General features: G+C 50.1%; 4 protein-coding genes across 4 annotated transcripts; 3 read left to right on the forward strand and 1 right to left on the reverse strand.

The window, feature by feature from the left end:
- Nucleotides 1-298: 298 nt before the first annotated feature.
- On the forward strand, nt 299-8286 carry FTJAE_13730 (pectinesterase; the record flags this gene model as incomplete). Its single annotated transcript, XM_037346903.1, has 3 exons — nt 299-4492; nt 4610-6270; nt 6321-8286. The coding sequence occupies 3 exons, from the start codon at nt 299-301 to the stop codon at nt 8284-8286; spliced, it is 7821 nt and encodes a 2606-aa protein (XP_037199241.1).
- Nucleotides 8287-9875: 1589 nt separating this feature from the next.
- On the reverse strand, nt 9876-11596 carry FTJAE_13731 (major facilitator superfamily transporter; the record flags this gene model as incomplete). The annotated part of the gene is made up of 4 exons (XM_037346904.1): nt 9876-10130; nt 10194-10368; nt 10462-11252; nt 11318-11596. 4 exons carry the CDS (start codon nt 11594-11596, stop codon nt 9876-9878), a joined length of 1500 nt encoding a protein of 499 aa, XP_037199242.1.
- Nucleotides 11597-18559: 6963 nt separating this feature from the next.
- On the forward strand, nt 18560-21106 carry FTJAE_13732 (Argininosuccinate synthase; the record flags this gene model as incomplete). Its single annotated transcript, XM_037346905.1, has 18 exons — nt 18560-18582; nt 18646-18659; nt 18716-18806; nt 18884-19053; nt 19112-19135; nt 19188-19280; nt 19345-19363; nt 19441-19533; nt 19586-19679; nt 19732-19752; nt 19810-19864; nt 19921-20064; nt 20115-20153; nt 20212-20235; nt 20380-20426; nt 20631-20705; nt 20765-20929; nt 20981-21106. 18 exons carry the CDS (start codon nt 18560-18562, stop codon nt 21104-21106), a joined length of 1317 nt encoding a protein of 438 aa, XP_037199243.1.
- Nucleotides 21107-21464: 358 nt separating this feature from the next.
- FTJAE_13733 (Argininosuccinate synthase) lies at nt 21465-23053 on the forward strand (the record flags this gene model as incomplete). Its single annotated transcript, XM_037346906.1, has 3 exons — nt 21465-21837; nt 21887-21988; nt 22038-23053. The coding sequence occupies 3 exons, from the start codon at nt 21465-21467 to the stop codon at nt 23051-23053; spliced, it is 1491 nt and encodes a 496-aa protein (XP_037199244.1).
- Nucleotides 23054-24726: the final 1673 nt, after the last annotated feature.

Raw genomic sequence — 24726 nt, forward strand, 5'->3', positions numbered from 1 at the left:
TAAGCTCATCATAAGATATCCTAAACTCTTCTAAACATTTCTGTCACTTGGGATGAAGGCTTTGCCTGGCCCAAGACTACTTAGTCTGACGGGCGAGCCGAGTACTTCTAGACTGGGCGAAACTCATCGCATTTTTCATAACCGAGAAGCTGGTGGCCTCTGGGGCTGGTATCAGATAAGAGACGGGATGTTATATCAGTGTATGTAGCCCCTGTAGAATACAAGGTCTGACCACGTACTTTTGTCCCTCCCCCGCGTCCGTAACCTCTCGTGCTGTTGCGTTGAATCACGGCTCCACATGGCCAGATTGTCTGCCTGGCTACTGCTCCCGCTTGTTTGTGGGAGCAGTCTTGCAAAAGAAGGTTCTGTTGTCCCTGCTTTCGTTGATTCTTCCTCCAGCCATTCCACTCGTTTTGCTTCCCTTCATGACACTCCTTCGAACGGCGATGTTCCCGTTGCCCTCGGCGGTTCTTCGTCGTTCACTCCCCAAGTCAATCCGCTTGTTAAGAGATCGTCGGCATGCAAGCCAAGACAGCCTCAGGGTGGTATTGGTGTTGGAGCTCCGATCTTGACTGCGAGTGGAACCTCTACCACGGCTGCTTCCGAGACAACATCTGCTACATCTAAGTCAGAAACAATCTCTACAATTGGAAGTGTCTCTTTGTCCAAGACCTCATCGACCATTGAGGTTACACTCACTTCTGGCACCTCATCAGGGCTTGCTTCAGAGACATCGGTAGTAACTTCTGCCGACGGCGAGACCCACTCTTTCTCAACGACAGTGGCAGCACATGATGCATCAACAACTACATCCGATCCCGACACAACTTCAACAGATGCAATTGGCGCCAAGTCAGCCACAGTCGCTTCCGACAGCACGACTACCACCGATGCTGTTTCAACTTCATCAGTCGAGTCAAGTGCTGCTTCCGACACGACTACTGGCTCTGCCTCAACTTCATCTCTAGAGTCAAGCGCCTCAGGTTCTACGAGTGGCTCTGTCACCAGCAACGTCGATACAACCTTGGCCTCTTCAATCGATTCAAGCGCAACTTCGGACATCGCTACTGGATCAACCACAGCGGGCGAGACCTCAGTCACTGGCAATGTCGCGTCGTCTTCTGAATCAAGCGCTGGCTTGGGTGCGACTTCTGGCTCTGCCACCAGCGACACCTCTACTACCTTAACCGATTCACTTGAGTCGAGCGCCACATCGGACGTCTCTTCTTGCTCCTTGACAGCGAGCGAAGCCTCAACCTCTGGGGATCTCACACCGTCGTCCGAGTCCAGCGCGACCCTGATCTCCTCTGAGACGAGCGAGACTCTCACATCGTCTGGAACTCAAACTTCCGAGGCATTACACTCTTTGACCACCGAATTTCCTTCTTCTTTCACTTCTTCACAACAAACATCGGAGAGCGTGGTTTCAACAACAACAACTGACTCGCCTCTAGTACTCACTGTTGCCGCTGACGGAAGCGGCGACTACACTGCCATTAACGATGCTATCAAGGCAGCCCAGACAAGTGGGTACCCAACCGTGACTGTTCTTGCAGGCACCTACACCGAAAACGTCGTCATCCAGGCTACACAGACCGTCACCATCGTCGGTGAGGTCTCCAACAAGCGCGACGTATCCTCTCCTCCCCAAGTTGTCATCGACAACGGCGGAAAGGCCAACCCTCCAAACACCAACCCTGCACTCTCTTTCTCAACGGCGGGTGCTGCCGGTATCACGTGGAAGAACATCAAGTTCTCAAACACCCAGGCTGGAGGGTCTGGCGGAGCTGTCTTCCTTCGAGGTAGCAAGAATGCATTCTACAACTGCCAGTTTTACGCTGCCGGTATCGCTGCCATCACCGGCTCTTACGCCTCTGCGATCGTCGCCAACTCGTACATTGAGGCCGCTGACAAGGTCCTCTACAACTATCCTTCACTCTACCTGTACGGAACCACGGTCACAGCTACCAACAGCAACGGTATCATTGTCTACAACAAGGGCGCTCTCGCTGGCAGCACGCTGTACAACTCGACTGTCGTCTTCGATACCTGTGACATCAGCCAGAAGAGTGGATCAACCAACACCCGCGTCTACCTCGCCGCGGGCAACGGTGATGGCTCCGTCGCTGTCTTCCGTGACACCAGCATTGGAAGCTTCATCGCTGCTACTGGTGTCTACGTCGATACAAAGACCCAGTCTAAGCTGAACAGCTATATTGAGTTCGGCACTACTGGAGATGGCAGCTACTCCAACCATGTGGCTGATCGCTCCAATTATGTGACTCTGGTCACAGACCCTAAAGATCTTTCTCCTTACGAGATCTCCGCCCTTTTCAAGAGCGCCTACCCTAGCGTCGCGGTTTCTTCCCTCGATTGGATTGATCAGGGTGTTTTGAGTGCTATCCAGGCCAGCAACGCCAAGGACTTCAAGCAGGATGTTGAGACTACTACTTCGGCCGCCCCTACGACTTCGGAATCTTCCTCTGCAACGTCCGAATCAGCAACTACTACCTCCGGTTCGAAGAAGACTTCTTCTGAATCGCTGACAAAAGCTGCTGATCCTGTGACTACCACCTCTGATGCCCTGTCCAAGGCCATATCTGCAACAAGTACCACGGAGGAATCAACTTCCGCCGCACCTACAACCTCATCTTGCTCGCTGCCTTCTTCTGTTCCCAGCACGGCTCTCGTCGTCGGTCCCAAGAGCAACCCTTGTGCCTCATACGATACTGTCGCGTCCGCCGTCGCAGCCCTTCCCGCTGATGAGACCACCCAATACATCTACATCCTTGCTGGCACATACCAAGGACAGGTCTCAGTCGTCCGTGTCGGTTCTACTATCTTCCGCGGTGAGACCACCGATGGTTCTTCGCCCAATAACAACAAGGTCACCATCACTGCCAGAAACGCTGTCTTGTCAAGCAGTGGTGGTTCATTGGGTACCGCGACATTCGCTGCCAGCAAGTACGAAGCCAAGCTTGTGTCTTTCTACAACATCAACTTCGAGAACTCCTTCGACCCTACGACCAACAACATCGCTCTTGCTGTGTACGCCAAGGGAACAAAGGTTGCGTTCTATGGCTGTGACATTGACTCGTCTCAGGGAACTTTGTACCTTGACTACGGAAACTTCTTCTTCAGTCACTCAAAGATCTCAGGAACCACTGATTTCATCTGGGGACAAGGCGCCGGTTATATCTATAACTCTGTCATTGTTTCTCGGGGATCTACCACTGGCCAATCTATCGCCGCTTACAAGTACCAAGGCCAATACGGCGGCTCAAGACTCGTGTGCGACCTCTGCGCGGTCGTCCCTGAGTCAAGCTCTGTTCCTGAGGGAAACACATACCTTGGCCGTGATTACAGCACAAATTCCAACGTCGCTTTTGTCAACTCGTTCCTCGATGGGCATATCGCAGGCGCTGGTTGGAAGATTGCTTCTCCCAGCACTTTCACTGGTAGCTTCACTGAGGGTAACAACACTGGTCCTGGTTGGGATTCTTCTGCTCGTATCTCTGCTGCCAAAATCGCCAGCGATACTTCGTCTTTCAGCGCTGCCGGTATCTTGGGCAGCGATTCTTGGATTGATAAGGCTGCCATTGCGCCCTTCCAGGGATGGCCTGACTCTGTGTACGGCAAAGACGCTGCTAGCACCACAACTACTTCAGCTGCGACTACAGCCTCCAGCACTACAAGTGCTACTGCTGTCGGTGCTACATTGACTGTTGCTCCCTCCCCCACCGGAGATGAGTACAAGACTGTGGCCTCTGCCCTCGCTGCCATTCCTGACGATGGTGATGACTATACCATCTTTGTCAAGGCCGGTTCCTACAACGAGCAGCTTACTTTCACTCGCGCTAGTGGTCATGTTACCATTCGTGGTGAGACAAACTTCGAGAATGACTTCACCCAGAACGAGGTTCTCATCTGGTTCAAGCTGGGCTACTCAACTGGTGCATCCCGCAACGAAGAGACTCCCGTTCTCTTCTGGAAGACCACTTCAGCTTCTTCTGGTCTCTCGCTGTACAATCTCAACTTCACCAACACCTATCCTCAGACTAGCGACACGGCTGCTCTCGCTGCCGACTTCTTTGGTAACATGGCTGCGTACGGATGTGCTTTCGACGGCTTCCAGGATACCCTTCTTGTCAACCAGGGCATCCAGGTCTTCTCCAACTCATACATCGCTGGCTCCGTGGATTTTATCTGGGGTTACAGCAAGGCTTTCTTCCACGGGTGTTATATTGCGTCGAACACTGCCAATGCCTACATCACGGCCAACAACCGTAAGAGCTCTTCTTGGGCCGGCGGCTTCGTGTTCGATAAGTGCAAGGTCACATACACTGACAGTTACGGATCTAATTTCGGAACTACGTCACTTGGTCGCCCTTGGTCTCAGTATGCCCTTGTGGTCTACATGAATTCATTCCTCGACAAGCACATCTCTCCACAGGGGTGGGCGACCTGGTCTTCGAGCAATCCCCAGACATCGGTAAGTAAGATTTTAGAAGAGTTTAGAGGATCTCAGAGGATCTTAGGGGAGTTTAGGGGAGTTTAGGGGAGACTCTTCTATGTTTACCATACAGCTTGCTAACAATTTCCTTTCTAGAACGTGCTTTTCGGAGAGTTCAACAACACTGGCCCCGGAAACTGGACCACCTCTCGAGCCAGCTTCGCCACAAAGCTCACCGAATCACAGGCTGCTGCATACTCCCTCGGGTCGTTCATTGGAAGTACCAGCTGGCTCGACATGAAGGCATACAACCTTGTCCCTAGCTACGCCATCGATGGCTCTGACGCAGCCACCGATCCTGAGACCGACACTTGGCCGGTCCATCCTTCTGACGGTACCACTCCTCCCAAGGGAGCTGTCACTGTGTCCGTCGGTGGAGAAAAGTCAGGCTCTTACTCCACTCTCACCGATGCTCTCAAGAGTCTCCCCAAGGACTCGACTCCTCAGACCATCTTCATCTATGCCGGAACATATGAGGAGCAGGTGCCTGCTATCAACCGACCAGGACCTGTCACCATCATTGGATACACTGAAAGCGACCCCGGAAAGACCTATGCTAGCAACCAGGTTACCATCACCCAAGCCAAGGGTCTCTCAGTTGCTGGTACCATCCCCGCTGGTCGCAGCAACGCAGATACAGCCACTATCGCCACAGCCAGCACCAAGATTGCCTTTTACAACGTCAAATTCGTTAATTCTGATAACCTGGATGGTGCGACACCCAGCTATGTCACTCTCGCTGCCAGTATCTACGGAAACGACATCGGTTTCTATGGCTGCTCCTTCATAGGCTGGCAGGACACTCTTCTTAACGGCGCGACAAATGGTTACCAGTACTACGAAAGCTCGTACATCGAAGGAGCGATCGATTTCATCTGGGGATATAGCAAATCCTACTTCAAGGGTTGTACACTGGCTGCCAAGCGTGCAAAGTCTGCCATCACAGCACAGAGCCGTAGCAGCGCGAGCGCGATCGGAGGTTACATCTTTGACCAGTGTCTTTTCACTGAAGCTGCTTCAGCTACTGTAGATCTCCAGGGCCAGGTCTATCTTGGTCGACCTTATAGCGCATACGCTCTTGTGGTCGTCAAGAACAGTTACTTGGACAGCATAATTCAGCCTGCCGGTTGGAAGATCTGGTCTACCACCGATCCTCGCACTGATCACATCACCTTTGCTGAGTACAACAACGATGGTCCCGGAAGCTGGGAGAAGAACACGGCTGCCCGAGAGGCATTTGGCTTTGCTACACTTTTGACTTCGGATACATACTCTCTCGAATCTGTTATGGACAGCACTGACTGGATTGACATGACCTACTGGGACACCATTACAACGCCTCAGCCTAGTACTGTCACACCCACTCCTGTTCCCACTGGTCCCTACAGCGGAAAGACTCCTCCTGCTGGTTCCTACATTGTCTCCAAGGACCCTATCGATGGAGTCACGACTTATGATACCATCCAGGCTGCCATCGATGCTCTGCCCCTTTCCACCAAGGTCACCCCCACTGTCTTCATTTATCCCGGCACATACAAGGAGCAGATCGTCCTCAGCCGACCTGGAACCACATTCTTCATCGGTTATTCTGAGTCTCCTGAGGACAACTCCAAGAACCAAGTCACTATCACCTATGATAAGGGTATTGACACTCAGGCTGAAGCCTCCAACTCCGACTCGGCTACCTTCTACGCCACTGGTAACTACTTTCAGGCTGTCAACATCAACTTTGCAAACACATTCGGCACTACCGCCAAGTAAGTCTCCATCACCTATAAGAACTCCACATCCTCTAACAGACATACAGCTACGCCAGTCTTGGTTTCGCAGTCAAGAGCAGCAAGTTTGCCTCACTCTATGGCTGCCAGGTCTATGGTAACCAGGATGCCCTGCTCATCAACGGTAATTTTTTCGCATACAACTCTTTATTCACAGGAAATATCGATATGATTTGGGGATCTGGAGCAGGATACTTCCTCAAGTCTACCATTGCTCCTAACAGAGATGGCATCGCCTTGACTGCGAACAAGAAGGGTACCAACACTGGACCTTCGTGGGGCTTTGTTTTCGATCAGTGCACAGTCTCTCCTGCTGGTGGCGCTTCTTACTCCAGTATCTACCTCGGTCGACCTTGGGATCAATACGCTCGCGTTGCCTACATTGAGTCTGAGCTGGATTCCTCCATCGCTGCTGCAGGTTGGCAAGCCTGGACCAAGGCTGATCCCCGAACAGCCAATGTCATCTTTGGAGAGTTCGACAACTCTGGTCCTGGATCTTCCACTGGCCAGCGTGCTTCTTTCGCCAAGCAGCTCTCTGGCGAGGAGGTTGCACAGTTTGAGCTCGGCACTTTCTTCACTTCCACGGCCTGGATCAACATGACCCTCGTTGACGCGACGCCTTTTGATGCGGGTATCATTGCTACTCAGACTTACAGCTCCACAACTGTCTACACCACCCAAACTGTGACAACATCTCAGACAGCTTTGGTCACCACCACCGGAGCCGATGTGATAGTTACAGAGAAGTCCACCTCTACTCTCGATGTTGGAACCACCATTACGCCTGATCCTACTACCAAGACCAATACTGAGAAGAGCACAACCACTCAGACTCAGCAGATCACTCAAGGCGACAGCGTGATTACAGTCAAGTCAACTGACGTTGTGGATGTTGGCAAGACTGTCACTCCTGCTGACGTTACCAAGACTTCAACTAACGTGGTTGCCGCGACTGTCACTTCCTGGATCACAACTTCTGCCAAGGCTGTCACTACGACTGTATCTACTACTGCAGTCACAGTTACTCCCAAGTCAGTGACTCAGGAGGAGACTGACTTTATAACTGTCTTTGCTACCAGGACTTCGAGCCCCAAGGCTGTCACTGTCAAGAGTACCACCACTACCACTATTGGCACTGGCGGTACTACTACTACATCCCTTAAGGCTACCACCGTTGTGTCTACTGTCGTGACAACTTCTGTCAAGACTGTCTCCAAGACCACAACACTCAAGTGTATCCCAACTCAGGACAAGCGTGATCTCGGTGCCGCGGCGGTTCTCAAGCCCAGAGCTGCTGTTGTCTTTGGTAACCCTTCATTCGATCTTTCTTCTGGTCTGACCCGCCGTGATCTGGACCTTGGCTCCATCAATCTTGAGGCTCGTGCGGAGGCCCTCCGAACCGTCACTGTCACTGTGGTCTCAACCTACACCACCAACGTCAAGACCTCTACCGCCACTGTCCCTGGTAGCACAACTACAACGGAGTTGATCACCACCAAGACAGTCGGAAAGACAAGCACCTTGAAGCCCGTGACTGTCGTGGAGGTGTCTACATCTGTCGCCACGCGTTTCGCCACTGTTACTATCCCAGGATCTACTTCTACAACTACAGAGGTCATCACCAAGGAGTCAGGCAAGACAACTACTCTCAAGGCTGCTACCACTACAATCGTCGTCGACGCCACATCTGTCGTGACCGAGAAGAAGACCACCACTCTCCCCGCAGACACAGTGACAGTCTACAAGACTCTCACTCAGACTCTGGCCGCCGGAACTGTCAAGGTTACTTCGACCAACACCGTCAAGAAGACTTCCACTGTCACCCTGGACCAACAGACTGTCACAAGCTGGGCTACGGTGAAGACCACCCTGCAGCCTTCCAGCACGGTCACGGAGCGAAGCACCGTGTCCAAGGTTACCACTTCCGTGGTCAAGTCGACAAAGACGACCTGGGCTACCAAGACGAGCAAGGGCGCTGCTGCTTGCACAAACTGAGCCTGGGGATTTAATTCATTCTAGCGCATTCGTGCGACATAATTAGTCAATTTAGCCCTAATATATACACTGTAATTTTGCCCATGTTGTGTCTAATCTCTCTGCAGGCCCTCTCGTTTTCGCTTCGTGACTCAGTGCCATGCGATACCCATGCCGTGGACCTGGAGATCACTTGCAGATCTCAAGCTTTGCCTGAGCGCAAGTGACTGTGCACAAGCTTCGATCGCAAATCGCGGCTGTAAAATAATTGCTATGTTGTGCGTATCGACACTGCAGCCATTTATTACCTCTCCCCGAGTATCGGTGTTTGCACCGGCAAAAGTGGAACACACTCCGTGCCGATATCACCACAAATTGGAGAATTCGATGCGATTTGGGGGCAGTCAGCTAGAATTGGAGACGTCGCTTATGGAAATCCCACATTCCGTCGTTATCGGCGTTACTAACTTAAACTCTCCGGTTAAATGCAGTTATAATCTGTTAGCGCCAGGCGCATATTTAAACTCTCGGGAGTTTATCCTCACCTGGAAATACAAGAGGATAAAGGATCTGAAGCCTGTTGGCGGTTTGTCCTGAAGAAAAGGGCACAGTTAAGATTAGAAACCCTTGTGTTACAGAAGCAAATTACCCGGATACAACAAGATCAGCCACTACGATAATTTTGCAGGAAAAAAGAGAAACGCCATACTTAAAATGATCGACATCGGAATGATCCTCCGACAGCCTGGATAAAAACAACCTGTGTTACAAAAACAGCCTCATGCAGTGAGATGCTGGCGCAATACGACCCTACGGATAACTGCGTGAGCTGAAAAGTTGAAGAAGAAGAAAACACATGAAATACGAATAAAAAGGACTCTGTCATGCCTCGGTAGAGTTGTTTATCGTTCAAGTTAAGCTTATGATATGTGGAGATACAACCCGTCGATCATCAAAAGGAATGAGAACAATTCACATGGAAATACGCGTACCCAACTGATCAAGTTAGGACCAGAACCTGCAACGTGTCTTGCATGATTATCCAAAATCTTACTTCACATTTATTTACCTTACGGATAAGACGGCATCATTCCTGAGACTGGGGTTGGTAGATCTTCATCTGTGAATATCCCTGCTGCCCGTGCAGGCCTAGACTGAGCAAAAGGTCCCCTGCGGTAGATTTCCCTGCGTCTTGACTATTCCGGTCGGTGAGATCCTCCACTGTCAGCCGTGTTTTGAGCCCTGTGCATCCTCACTGCAGCGTGTGTTCTGACTTCCGATAGGTCTTTTATTTTGTTGGCGGTCAGGGATGTTGGCTGTTGGCTTATTGACTGTTTCACCTGACAGGTGAATGGTGAGTGAGAATCGCAAATGATCACAGGTGAGAGCGAGAGAGACAGTAGTTGTGTGTGGAATACCTCATATCATTAGAGGTTCATATTTCATTATACAAGCGTCAAAAATGTATAGGTCTTATATCCATGCCAAAGTGTTTCCTTTTTACTCCGTCCAATCGTAATATTCCTTTTCGCTAGACCAAACGCTCATATACAAACTCAGGCAATGCCCTGTAAGATGTTCTGCAAGACATGGCGTCCAATATCCACCGCTTAGACGGTGTATCGGAAGAAGGTGGCGTTGTCGCCGGAGTCCTGCTCCATCTCCTTCTCAGCGCGGGTGTACTCATGAGGAGCCTTGTGGGTCTGGTCACGGCGAGCGTTCTCGCGTCGGAGGTAGATAGTCATGAGGATGCTGAGAATGCAGCTCATGGTAGTAGTGGCGACCAGAGTCCAGTGACCGGAGCGGTAGTTGGGGGCATCATCCTTGCGGTAGACGAAGCCAGAGACGGCACCACCAAGGTTACCCTGTTAATGACATGTTAGTGAAACTGTGGCTGGATATGTCTGAGACATTGGGATAAAACTTACGAAGCCGACATGCATGGCAATACCAACACCACGCTTGAGAGAACCACCAATGTTGTTGCCGTTCCAGGCGACACCTTGGGGAACGTTGGGGTAGATACCGCAGGTGATGAGGAAAGCGGCGAAGTACTTGGCACCGTGAGATTCGACAGTAGCAAGGATGATGAAACCAATGATGCTGAGAGAAATGTTAGCAAATGAGTCGTTGTGAATGTGCCAAGTCGGGAGGATCTCCCGTTCTAGAATCTTGGCAGGTTGGAGAAATACTTACGCAACAACACAGAAGAAGATCATGTAGATACCACGCTGGCCGTGTCTATCAGCAGCGAAACCACCACCGATGGTGAAGAGACAGGCGACGACGTAGGGAGGAACAGTCATGAGCTGAGCCATCTCGTTGGTGTAGCCGAGACTCTTGACGATGGTGGGAAGGAAGATGGAGATGGAGTAGAGAGGAGTGTAGATTCCGATGGTGATCATCATGTGAACCCAGATCTTCCAGTCCTTGAGAGCATCCTTGGCGAACTTCATGTTGAACTCATCAGAGAGAACAGAGCGATCCTCCTCGAGACGTCGGACAACCTCCTTGCGCTCAGAGTCGTTGAGAAACTTGGCAGTGTCGGGGTAATCGTACATGACAAAGAAAGCCATGATAGCAAAGATGAAAGTGATGAGACCCTCAATGATGAAGATCCAAGCCCAGCCGTCAAGACCACCAAGACCGTTCATCTCCATGACACCACGAGCAAAGAGGCCACCGAAAGCACCAGCAGCGGTAGCAGCAGAGAAGAAAATAGCCATTCGGAGACCGCACTCGTGTCGCTTATACCAGAGAGTGATGTAGTAAGTGATACCGGGGAAGAGACCACCCTCAGCGAGGCCGAGAGCCATGCGAGTGGCGAGGAAGCCACCAAAGTTCTTGGTGATACCCATGAGAGTTGTGACGATGGCCCAGGCGATCATGATGCTGGGAATCCAGATGGAGGGACGGAAGCGCTTCATGGCCATGTTGGAGGGGATCTCGGCTGCGACGTAGAAGGGGAAGAAGACGGCGACAGCGATCTAAGATGCATGTTAGTACCTTGCATATTTCCCGGCAGATTGGTAAAAGTCAAGGTTGTACTCACGTTGTAATCCCACTTGCCGTCCATGCCCAGGGCCACTTCGAGACCAGCGAGCTTAGCATTACCGATGTTGGTACGATCGAGGAAAGAAAGGAGGTAGAGAAGAGCCAGGAAGGGAAGAAGCTTGACGTCCATCTTGCGGAGGAGACGCTTGGTGGCAGGCTCATCAAAGACCTCCTGGGAGGCATCCTCGTGGAAGGAAACAGCCTTCTCATAGTCGACCTTTTCGGTTGATGAGGTGTCAACCTGACCAGAGGTCACCTTGGTGTCGTGGTGAGGCATTGTGACTTATCTTGACTTGGGATGATGGAAAGAGAATAGGGATCAAGTGAGAGTTGTTTGTCTGTCCTCGGGGATGGAGATGAGAGAGGATGCTTCTGATCTGAAGAACAAGAACGAGAACTGGGGAAATAGTCTGGGGAAGAGCCCACTCTTTATACCAGACTGAATAAGAGAGGAACAGAGGAGAAGAGACAGTGGCAGTCCATGATACCCCAGATCAATACTCGGGGTGTATACGGAGTACAACGAAACTAACTGCCACTGCGACTGTCAAGTCAAGCAAGGCAAGGTATAGGCCCTTGTAAGCAAGCAAGCAAGCAAGCCCAGTCCCGTTTTCGAAAAAGCCTCCGTCGTATAAAATCCACTTTCCGCACGAACGGCAACTAAGTAAGGGTTATTTTAGAGTGGCCTACAGTACAAGGTGTGCAAGAGAGAGAGAGATAGAGTGTGCTGCCCAATCTCAAAAGGCCCAGATGCGACTGGCCAACACCTCCAACTCCAATCTTTACAGGGGGTCGACCAACACCTAAACTTAAGGGAGAAAACTCCACTCACACCTCCATTTGGTTTTTCAGTTACCCCATGTTATCTTGGCTTACACTGGTCCTGGACTGTACGTATTTTACCCCATGTTGTCTGTCTTTTCCCCCGCTCGGAGACCAATCGCCGGACCCCCAAAGAAACATGCATGCATGCATGCACCTATTGTAATGCCAAGGAAGAACGCCCACACTTTTGTCTAGGCCCCGCTGACCAGGGAAGAGGAGAGGAGAAGTGAATGAGAACAGTCAGAGAGTCTCGACTGAGAATACTCGGGGTGGCCTCTTTTTCCTCTGCTTACAAGGATGGACCGATTGGTTGGGTGAACACAGAATTGTTTCATTGTACGATGACCGCCAAGTGAACAAGAGATATGGTCTCTGCCGATCTTGTGTGATGCGATGGTTCCCAAGAGATTTCCAAGCGTGACAAAAAAGCTTGACGCAGATTTCTCATGTATGCCAAGTCGGTACTGGAGAGATGTTGCAACTCCGACTGTTGCAGGGAGGGAACTGCGCCGCCAGACGTAGAATGCAATGGGACAAATCCCCGCTCCCATTTTATTTCGGCAGCATGCGACGGTATGGCGTATTGCTCAGTCGGACTCGAATATGCTAATGCTAACGCTGATACAGAACATTGCCATCTCTTGCTTGGTGATCTGTTGAACAACCCTGTCTAGACTGCTTGTGTCTCGCGGGCGATCTCCATTAACAACATCGTACCATGATGGCCCTACCGTATGTCATTCACTGGAATGGCAATCTAGCTACTACCACTGATACTGACACTAACACTGACACCTTGTACTGTAACCGTGCGTCACCCACGGACCCCGAGAAAGGCAGGCTGTCGTTGTGTCCGAGATGTGTGAGATGATAATTTGCCGTCCGTCCCGACGGGCCCTGATGGTGCAGGCAGTTGCAGGCAGTATTGGATGCATCAAGACACATGGCAAGGCATCCACCACGAGAGGCATAGTCATCAAGTCTGCATATTCCCACGTGTATGCATCATAACATCCAAGATAAGGCAAACATACGCCGTACGTACGTAGTAGTAAATCAGCATAGCATCACAGCGTAGTACATTTATCTTGTCAGGCACGAGGTTTCATCACGTATCTGCCAAGTCAAGTGCCTAGAAGACGCCCAGCAGATTGGCCAGATCTCGTGGCTTCGAGAAGAAAAGAGCCTCATCTCCATTGCTTCACTCTGCCTCCCTCGGGGGGCTTGCTTCAACGGCTTCGGCTATCTTGACAGCCGTAGCTCATATCGGATCAATGGAAGCTCACTCTTTTGGACCTAGTGTGAGTCTGTAGGGATGATCTTGTCTTGAAGGAGGAGGAGACTTGGACAAAAGGTGAAATGCGCTTGGGACGCCACCACATGGCAAATACGCGCGGCGTGAGATCGGTGAGGGGAAGAGAAATGTGTGTGGGAGAGGGAGAGAGAGATAGCGCTGGTACGAGAGGGGAAATTCCGTGAGGGAAGAAGCATAAGTTACAGGTTAATGCTAATGTTAATGTTATTTAGTGGCCTCTTCTGGCTCTGTTGGTTGGTGCGAATGAATGCCCGACCCCAGATGCGCTGTAATCTAGTGCCGGACCAATTTTGCGGGGGAATTACCCACCCGAAACTCGACTCGACTGTTTTAGGCTGCTCACAGGATCCGGGCTGATTACCGCGCTAGGCCTTTCAGTGGGCCACTCTCGTCTGTTTTCAGGGCCCTCCGCCGCTGTCTATTGTCTCACTGGCAGCACCCAACAGCTCACTTTCGCGTCTCCATCGACCGGTCGACTCCCGAGCTGGGCTCCATCTAAGAGAGAAAATCCGGGGCAGAATATGGAGATTGAAGAAGAGATTCCGGGGAAAAGCAAGATGAAGATTCTGGGGAAGCCTGCTCGTACGGAAGAACGGGGTTGCATTTTGACAGCTTCAGATTGAATCTCATCTTCTCTGTTTACTCGATACCTTACGTAGCGCTATCTCAGATCTGACTGATGCTTCTATTCTATGCTTCCATCGATTTGGAGACACTTAGTGCACTCAAGCTCCGCACGTCCGGAACATTAATACCTACCCTCGGCTAAAGCGACAAGACTGCAACATTCTCCAAGTTACTCACACTCTCTCCTCTCCTCTCCTCTTACTGCTTAATCCCCCCCCCCTAAACTTTGGAGAAAACAACACCTCTCGTTACGTACACGAATCGAGTTCCCCAAAAACATAGAACAGACAGAAGGAGATGGAGGGTGGCCCCTGCTTAGTGCCTAACAGGGATCCATATGATATGGGCTTCCCGGCTAAGATACCGGATGCGCGCTTCTGGCTTTTGTTGAGTGGACAGTAAGCGGAGACTCCTCCAAGGCAGAACAGCACACAATCTCTTTTCTCATCACATGGCACTGGGGGTTGGTTTCTCCTCATAACTTAGGCAGCTTAAGGTAAAAGATAAGCTTGATGGCAGTTCTCCACTGATCCTCCACGCCGTTCTTTATCCTAAGGAATAGCTAAGTGAAGTGGGCTCGGTAGATATCCACGGATGAGTGAGAACCTTGTTTTGTCATTGTCTTGTAATCACTACTTTCTCATATGATGCCATTTCTGTGGATACATGGTCTGAGATGACTCAAGTACCGACAGAATGAATCTACAGTACATCTCATCTCTCAGCATCTGCTCCCTCCCTCTCTCTTGTCGTCTTAAAATCTCACCCCTTCGGTATTGTCCTCTGTCTCCACTACTCCGCACTCTCAACTCTCCCTCCCAGGCTTTACCCCAGCATCTGCCACTGCCACCCGGAGAACATGACCTTTTTGGGATTGGGGCATTTCCTCTCCTCATGCCATTTGCCTAAATCTGACTTTTCCTGAGTCTTGGCTCTTCAGCCTTTTTTCTCTCCATGACTCCCTCCCTGTCCCCCCCAATTCGTAACAACTGCCCCCAAGATACAAAGAACGAGAGAGCGTATGGCACCATCTCTTTGCTTCACACCACCAATTGCCAAACCTATCACTGGTCAACATTCCCCTGATGAGATGCCTGCATAATCACGTTTCATAGCCCCCCCCTCCATCTTCAGACTTTTTTTTGCTGCTATCTCTGCTTTGTGAGGTCAGATCATTCTGCACTATTCGCCATTGGCTGTTCCGCACATCGTCACATACCACATGCTATTTGACGTTGTTATCAATGGGCTTTTCGTCTTATGCGTTGCGTGCTTGGCAGAATGTATTCGATCCTTCTTTTACTTGTTCTGTTTGTGATACGTTTGCGTCTTCGGACAGCAGGATGGCGTACATCCTTCATGCATCATCACAGCCACGTCGCTTGTTCTTGTTGCACCGTTTCGTTGGGGTTCAACGTCGAGGATGGTCTTATGCATCGTTCATCATATGCGCCCGTAATCGTCAGCGCTATCTATGCCCACGTTTTTGGCATGTGGTATCTGCAGATTACCAACGTGAATGTCCATTCCGTCCTGTTGGGTTCGTATCAACGTTTGCTTGACACTCACGATGGTGTTTAAGGTATCGAACCATATCACCAATACCCTATAGCAAACTCCAACTCTTGGCTTTCCCTCGTAATCCGAGCTATCCATATGGCTTAGCCAAGCCAATAAACCTAGAATCTCGGCCTCTGCCCTAGCCTGCCTAGGAATCTAGATTCGGGAGCGGGGATAATACCACGGAGAATTTCTCCTCACTCAGTAATCTCAGTCTGCTTGCAAAATTTGCTTAGTGACAATTGCAATGTCCTCTCGTTGCGCCGGCATCCCCGGGCTTGTTGCCGACTCACATCGGGACCGAGTCCTGTGAGTTACACACCACTTCGGGCATCGATGTCCAGACTCAAATCTCCTCCTCTTCAAACTTCCCCACGTTTATCGTCTCATTACCCCAGTTTCAGCTGGGATCATGGTTGCCTTGTATTAGTGCAAGCCCTGCGCGGCTAAACTTGTCCTTTTGTTCGTTGCTAGTCTATGGCTTCATAGTGCCTAGCTATATCGCAAATGACAGACTTGATATCCTTCTTCCTCGGATTTATTCGGCTCTCGAGTTTTCACTACACCACCATGAACTGATCTGCCCCTCGGTGAAGCTCCGAAGAAAAACTAGAGATGTTACCGTGAAGGAAGTTTGCTTCCGATGGCGTAAGCCATTAATGAAACGACGTTGAGCATGAACAACGATTGTATCTTGTTTTGGTTGGCTATCTTTCACGGCTGGCGTCGTGGACTAACCTAACCCCAAGGATGTCTTGTTGAGGGATCTGGGGGAGTCTGGGGCTCGCTTAGACTGCATGTTAGGATGCAGCTCGTGGATCACTTCGAATACCCCTTTACTGGCAATTACCTACTTTGCATAACCAAGGGCCGAGGTGCTCGCTGGCTATTCCGCTCAGATGTTTCTTCCGAGAATCCAGCACAAGAAGCCACAAATCAGTCGATTCATTGGATCATGGAGGCAAATCAATCTCCTATTTCATGTTTCAAAACAAGCTTTGCAGCAGGGCTGAGCCTTTCACACCATCTGTCTCGGTCTGGACCTGGAATCCTGGCGGCCTCGCTGAGCGATGCTTACAGATGACCACCAACAGCTGGCAAACGGCATTACGGGAGTAGAATGGCGACTGAACATTCAGCTTGGATGCTTGAATCTATATTTAGACGCAAAGTGGCAAAACTTCTTTGATTTACTTCGGCTGGTCTTGCCTTAAGTGAAGTTAGAGAATCAAGACAACATGACTGGAAGCTGAAACCTCGAGGTAAGCCATAGTGATGATTGTCCATGAGCTCATGGGGCATCTGTCGAGGTTCTCATATGTTCAATCATGAATCGGGTGATCAGACAAGTGACTCAGACAGAAAAGAAGTCACGAGGGTCTGCGTCGAGTGTTTGCCACCTGGGATCATCTAGCGATGAAATTTACTCAACACCAGGACCATTTGATTTACGAGTCTAAAGAAGCCATTATCAAAAGGCTCGATAAATTTCAAGTTACATATTAGAGCTCACAAGAGGAAGAGCGCTTGGCTTTATATCGTTGCGGCTGAGTGTTGTGTTCCTTCTCGGGTAACCGGAGATCTGGGACCGAGGATGTTGTCGAGACTACGGGCTGAAGGAATCGCTGAAACTCATATAACTACCCAGTCTGCCTCGATTTCTTTGACTGGATTCCTCTTTGTTCTTGATGGCCTTTGAGATGCTCTTTTGCTGCGGTTCTATTGTTCTTTTTGATGACTGATGCTTAACGTCTCATCAAAGGCTACGAATATCTAGTTACTTACCTCCATAGTCACCACCGACAATTCGTGCCTTACAAGCATTGCTATCATCGACATTGCTACCGTCGCCAGTTTCGAGATCACCTTCATCAGCCTGACGAACGAGCGTCTCATCGATGTCTTGCTCGACCGAGACAACGGATAATAGCTGGTGCAATGCAGTTGGCTGAGGCGGAAAGGATAGTACTGGCGAAGCTTTCTTCCTGATGTTTGCTGAGGATCATTGTGGCTATTGGAGCGTTCCCGATTTTGATACCGTAGTCTTGAAGACGAGACCCTCATCGGCGTAGGGAATCCTCGGCGCCTACTCGCTTCCGTCTGCGAATCAACGATATCTCATCTCGCACCTCGATGGATACCCAGAAATCGCTAGGAGGGGCCCATAATTGCCCCAGCGCAGCCCCAGAGGGTGATGGGTGGTTTCCGTGACATGATCTCCCTGGAGAGAGGCTTCAAGGTATTTACATCACCGTTCGCGATAGACAGATCAACTGGAACGAGGGTATGAGAAGTTGAGTTGTGTTGGATCTGCCTCTGATAGCGAAACACTGATCCTTCTTGTCTGTGTCATGATCCTTGGGTAAATGCCTTCGACTGGGAATAGCTGTTTCGCCCGACTGTAATACTTGTGCCTACCCTGAAGTCACATAGACACGTGATATGTCAGTCACGATCGCGGCCACGATCTCACTCGTTAGCAGGTGAGGCTCTTTACTTTGTCCAGCTTGATACAGTAGGGTCCTTATCTCCCAGCTTGGGCCTTGGAGTAAATGCTTTGAGCGGAGAGTCAGAATAAATCACGTGCACTCCACTGGCCAAAGATAAGAGATAAGCAGTCAACATTTGGGCACCGATAGGAAGACAGAGGGGCCTATTGACAGAAATATATGGGTCATTATCGCGCATTATTGAAGCCCCTCGTTTCTGTCAACCTCATTTCGTGCGGATCAATTTGTGACCCAACAGAAGAGGGCATTGCCCCACCAAGTGACGCGGGGTGATTCGCTTTGGCCGTCTTCGGAGCTGCAGCCAAAAAACTTCGACGACTCTCACGCGATAACAAACATTTTGTCGAGATAGATCTATCAGTCACTTCTTGTGTTGCCCAAGAAACCCCGTACAACATTCATCATGGCCCCCGAACGTGTTTGCCTGTAAGTCAATTGCCCACTCAAGTCAATTGGTTCGAGCAAGATAACTAACTGACCCTTGTCCAGTGCCTACTCCGGCGGTGAGTTGAGAGCTCTAGAAGCGATATCAAGATGAGATATTCTGACTAATTGACAGGCCTGGATACTTCCACTATTCTCAAGTACGGTGCCCCCATGTTTTGCTTCCTGATGAATCGCGGCAGGGAGAAGACTTCGACGCTGTCAAAGTCTTCGAGCCTGACGTGGAGACGACTGTCATCGAAGATGTGGAATTGTTTAACAAGAGCTGACCCATAACTCTTAGGTGGCTCGTCCTTCAAGGCTATCAGGTCGTTTGTTTCCTCGGAGACTGCGGTCAAGAGGAAGACTTCGATGCCGTCAAGGCCAAGGCTCTCAAGCTCGGTGCTGAGAAGATGATCATCGAGAACGTCCAGCAGGAGCTGATTGACGACTTGGTGTGGCCCGCCATCCAGTGTAAGTGTTCACGGACTGTTTGTGGTAGTACAGCGGGTTTACTAACGGAATCCACCAGGCAACGCTATCTATGAAGGACAATGTAAGACGGTTCACCTCGGACGCTCCTTGATGACATCACTAATGCCCTAAAGACCTTCTCGGCACAAGTCTGGCCCGACCCGTGTTGGCCAGGGCCATGGTGCAAGTTGCAAAGGACAACAACTGCACCATCCTCAGCCATGGATGTAAGTCGTCGTGGTCCAACTGGTCTCCTTACTGTTCGATCCAGTCGCTAACCCAAACCCCTAGGCACCGGTAAGGGCAATGAGTAAGTCCTGATCATGATCGCGACACACACGCTGTCGCCCTATTTTGATCTTGTACTGTACTAACTTCCCCCTTCAGCCAAGTCCGCTTCGAGCTGGCATGGAAGGCCTGTGACCCCAAGATGAAGGTCCTGGCCCCATGGCGCATCCCTGCCTTCTTCAACCGATTCCAGTAAGCCTATTTTTTTGATCACTACTTCATGTGCAAACTAATTCTTCCGCAGGGGACGTGCCGATCTTCTCAAGTTCGCCGAGGAGCAGAAGATCCCCGTCAGCTCCACTCCCAAGGCCCCCTGGTCCATGGACGACAACATCATTGTATGTATGAAAGGCTCCATTGCTTTCACAATACTGACTATGAATCCGATAGCACTGCTCATATGAGGCCGGTGTAAGTCCACCTACGACAACACCTCTCTTTGCGCCATATTGACACTGAACTTGCTAGATTCTCGAGCAAACAGACAAGGAGCCCCCCAAGGACATGTGGAAGCGCACAGTTGGTAAGACGGTTTGACCTACATACTTCTAGTTTTTTTGAGCTAATGTCTCTCCAAAGATCCCCTGGACGCTCCCGACAAGCCCACTCGCTTCACCGTCCACTTTGCTGAGGGTGTTCCCACCAAGCTTGAAGTTGATGGCAAGACCGTTACTGGCTCTTTGGAGATCTTCAAGGAGGCCAACGAGTTGGGCCGTGCCAACGGTAGGACTGCAAACCGAAGGGCTTCTGAGCGAGTACTAACGTAGTACTAGGTATTGGACGTGAGGACATCGTCGAGTCGAGGTTCATCGGTAAGCCAACTCTCAGGAAACTTTCACAGTAGAATGTGATTGCTAATCTTTATTTCAGGATTGAAATCTCGTGGTTGCTACGGTTAGTCGCCTTTATTCCTTGCTTTTCTAATCATTTGTTGTTGTCGAACACGTCTTGTGCGAATGCATTGTCGGTGTCTTGCCGGCAACATCTGTTCCGCTCTCGCGCAAGCACTTTGGCAGGATGTTCTAACATTGTATTCAGACACCCCCGGTCTCACTATCCTGCGCAAGCTCCACCAGAACCTTGAGGTAAGTTATAAGTCTCTGAGAACTGGGTTGGTTCGTGCTGCGGTGTTTGATATCCCTTGATGCGATTCCAGAGTCGTCTCTGGAGTTGTGCCTATTGCAATACAATGCCAATCGAGGGGAGTCAAGAGTCACCGAAGCATGAGCCAACACCAAGCACTCTATCTTTAATAAGTATAGGACTCGAGTTAACTGACGATTTCTCAGGGTCTCGTGATGGACAGCAAGGTCCGCATCATTCGCGACCGTCTCTCAGATGACTGGGCGCAATGCATCTACAACGTGCGTAACCCTTTCTAATTCCAACTCCGTAGGACTGGGCATTATTGACATCTTTTCAGGGAATGTACTTCACACCTGAGCGTGAGTTCGTTCAGAACGCGATCGCTTTCAGCCAGAAGCAGGTTGACGGCAAGGTCGAGGCTCTGGCCTACAAGGGCAACGTCATCATCGTTGGTCGCTCCAGCGAGACCTCCAACCTCTACAGTGAGGAAGAGAGCAGCATGGTGAGTACTTTAAAAGGACCACTTCGATCAGAACTAACGTAAGAAATGCAGGACACCCTTGACATGGACTGGAGTGTCGAGGACACAACTGGCTTCATCAACGTGAATGCCATCCGCATCGCCAAGTACGGTGAGCGCAAGATCAGGGATGGCGAGCCCCTTTCCAAGCGCAAGTAAACAAGCAGACTTGGGATGCTAGCCTTCCAACGCGGCAAAAGCTTTTGGTAGACAGAGGAACGTCTGTGTGATAGGAATGGTTTATGTTATGCTTAGACTTGACGTACCAGAAAAGATAAAAGAAAAACTCTCGTGTAATGTCTTCTTCACTGTTACTTGCACAGGTTGTGAGCCCTCAACAATTCGGATGGATGTTGACCAGCATCACCGTGGCCCCTCTCGGGGTTTACGGAGTTTACCCGCCACGACGTAATCTCACCTCCATGTCCAATGCCTTCACAACTTCTCATCGCATTTATCCTAAGGGATTGGAACAAATCCTATATACGTTCAACTGTAATAATGTTCTCACGTGACGATGAAGTTCCAGTTCATCGACAATGATTCAACCCAGAAGCCTGGTGCCCGCAAGGCGATACGAAGTCATGTCATGAAGGGCAAGAATCTTGGCCGTACAATACAAGGTCGTGGGAAGAGGCATGCTGCAACTCAATTGAATAACTTACACAAGAGCTCAGACCTATCGAAGTCGGGTGTTAGCGTAGAGGAAAGAAGGAAGAGTCTCGATGGTGCTGTCGATAATGTTGGCAATGCCTTGTTGTTCCCAGAAATCGCAGATACAGACACTGACGCTGCATACTCTATCAACAATCCATACTCGGGAAAAGAGTATACGTACTTCTCATTCCCGGTCCAATTCACCCCGTCGATGCGATACTATGTCTACGAATGTCAGTTCATATTGTCTCAACTCTCCAACAGCTCACTAACCACATCCAGTCCACACTGCGATCTGCAACATCATATACCCGTACGCCTTCTGTAGACCTACAGATGAGATTGGCTCACCGTGGTTCAGGTACATGGTAGCCGACCAAGCCTGTAACTTTCTCGTTCCCTTTCGCGAGTTTAACACTGACCGGAGCTGAAGGTCTGCACTGTCTTCTCGCTATGGCAGCGACGTACCTCAACATCCTACGGAATATCCCAACTCCCAGTGTAGAAAGTATCGAAGCAACTCGTCATTTTTCTCAAGCCCTTCGTCTCATGAACCCGCGCCTCAGCCAACCATCCGCCGCTCAAGAAGACTCCAACATTGCTATCATAATATCCCTGGCAATCCACTCAAACATAACCCAAAACCTCACTGCGAGTGTTATGCACCTCCAAGGTCTTGATAACCTCCTCAACTTCCGGCCCGGCGGCATATCCGACATACGCGAGTGCAACCGCCCACTCCTTCACAAGATCTGCCGAACAGACATTGAACTTGCCGTCGCTCAGGGCACAAGCACACGCTTCGGTAACGCGGGACTCACAGCAGCAGCGGCAGGGCCGATATCCGCACGAGATCTGCGATACCCATTAAATCAGATGAGTGAATTGTTGCGGCAGGTCACACGTGAGCTGCTAGCGCTGTGCCGAAGACCCGGAAAGACAAAGATGTCGGGTCTGCAGTATCAGGATGTGCTTATCTCGATGTGGCAGAGACTGGCCGACTTTGCGCCACTTGGTGGTACGAGGCCACAAGATCTGATGGATGACGTGTGGCAGCTGGCCTTGCTGGCGTTCTTGGTTACCGTCACATGGTCTGCGAGTCATCTCAAGAGTGTACACTGTAAGCTCTTGCACAAGCTGCTTAGGGGACATGTCGAGAGTCGTGTACTACTGAAGAGGGGAGAAGAGTATCGGCCTTTGTGGTTCTGGGTAGTGTTGGTGTATGGCCTTTCGTTGACGAATGGCAATTCCGATACGCTTGTCTTGGGTGAAATTCGCAAGGCTTCAGAGCTATTGGGGATAGGGAAATGGGAGGAAGCGAGGGCAAGAATGAAGCCGTTGCCGTGGATCAACATTGTCCATGATGTTCCGGGAAGGGCTTTATGGGAAGTGGCAGTAGTCTCTGTTCCGCCTCAGTCTTTCAAGTGTATCCCAATTGACGAGACTTGAGGTGAACCTGGCATAAATTGAGTCAAGTTTAGACGCAGTCCTCAAGGGGCAAGAAAACACCGAACCTTACTATAAGGTGTCAAAATAAACTTAGCAAAGAACACCCTAAGCTTAGGCTAAATTTACCTAATAATTTTCTCGCTTTAGGTCAAGATCCTGAGTTTTCTTTCCTCCCCTAGGCAGTACATATTAATTAGTGAGCCTTCAGACTCATCTTCGTTTGTTACCTCAATTACGAGTTCGAAGTTTTCTCGCTCCATGGGGTGACTCCAACGACTTGAAAGCAGGTATCCTTTTCAGACATGCTCATCTACCACCAAACATCAACATTCCAAGAATTATTACACTTACCGTTGATCCCCATATATCTTTACCATCCGCTCTCGATCCCAGAAGTATCTTGCTCGGGTCCAAGGTTCGTACGTCGGCTTGAGAGGTGAGTCGATCAACAAGCCATATTGATCGATGCCGTCGTGCATGAATGGGTCTTCGAGTGGCAAATATCCCGACGCATCGCGCAAAATGACCCAAAGGAACGTAGTCAGGATAAAGTGCCTGACGTGGGCTTGATTCATACTCCATAGATTTCGTAGGAGGGTATAGTCTTGTATAGAGAGGAAAATGAGGCACCTGTGCTCTTGATATGCTGTCCTTTCGAGGAACTGGCAAACTCGGGTGTCTACCCCACGAGATATGCCACCATTGAGGGCCTCTCTTTCATGAAGCTCTCTATCGACGCGGTGCATGAGCTCGCGATATTTTCCAAAAACGAATTGGAAAATAGATGTATATGAGCGGCAGCACCATAGTCTTTCCTTATACGCCTCAAGGTCCGAAGGACGATGGTCCCACGCAGGTCTTGACATTTCTGGCCGCACGGTACCTTGTAGGCATTCAAAATTATGGTATATGTCATGTCGCCCATGGTCGTAACTAAGGAACCCTTGCTCAAAACGAATAATCTCGCTTGGGGAGAGAACTAAAGGCTGATCAAACTCTGGAAGCCAGGTAAAGGAAGGATCGCGTTGGGTCCTGACTCTGGCCTCCCAAAGTAGCTTATTCCATGCCTCTACAGCGTATTCCGATATAAGAGCATCAGCGTCTTGCCGTTGCTTGAATAGCTCACAGAGAAATGGGAGACTGCCACTCCATTCTTTCTCGCTCAGAGACTTGGACAGAGCCACTCGATATATTCTTACCTTGACTTCATATGGATCTAAGTAAGGAAACCGACGGGCCTGTAGCCGTAACTGGGCGCCCTGAATTCCGTCATAGGTGAATGCTTCGTCGTCATGATATACTGCTTTCAAAAGCTCGATTATGGGCTTGGGGACAGACTGGCGGTAGGTACGAAACCACTGCAAAAAGATCGGAGACGAGGAGATAAATGATCGAAGATCTATCGGGGAATAAAAAGAGCGCATAAGATGAACCAGCAACTCACCTGGGAGTTTTCCCAAGGGAGAGGTCGTGTGCATTGTTGTTTGTTGTGGTCGTGAACGAAGCTTTACTGGAATCCTTGATCAGACAGGTAGTAGGTAGTGTTTTGCGGTCGCAGAAATGTGGCAGACCGATTAGGGTCATAGCAGATATTTATAGTCAAATGAAAGAAAGTTTTGTCATCTTCCGGGAAACTCAATAGCCAAATAGTGAGGCTTCCATTTGACATTCTG

This window comes from Fusarium tjaetaba, assembly GCF_013396195.1.
Source record: "Fusarium tjaetaba strain NRRL 66243 chromosome Unknown NRRL66243_c0000463, whole genome shotgun sequence".
Classification (NCBI taxonomy): domain Eukaryota; kingdom Fungi; phylum Ascomycota; class Sordariomycetes; order Hypocreales; family Nectriaceae; genus Fusarium; species Fusarium tjaetaba.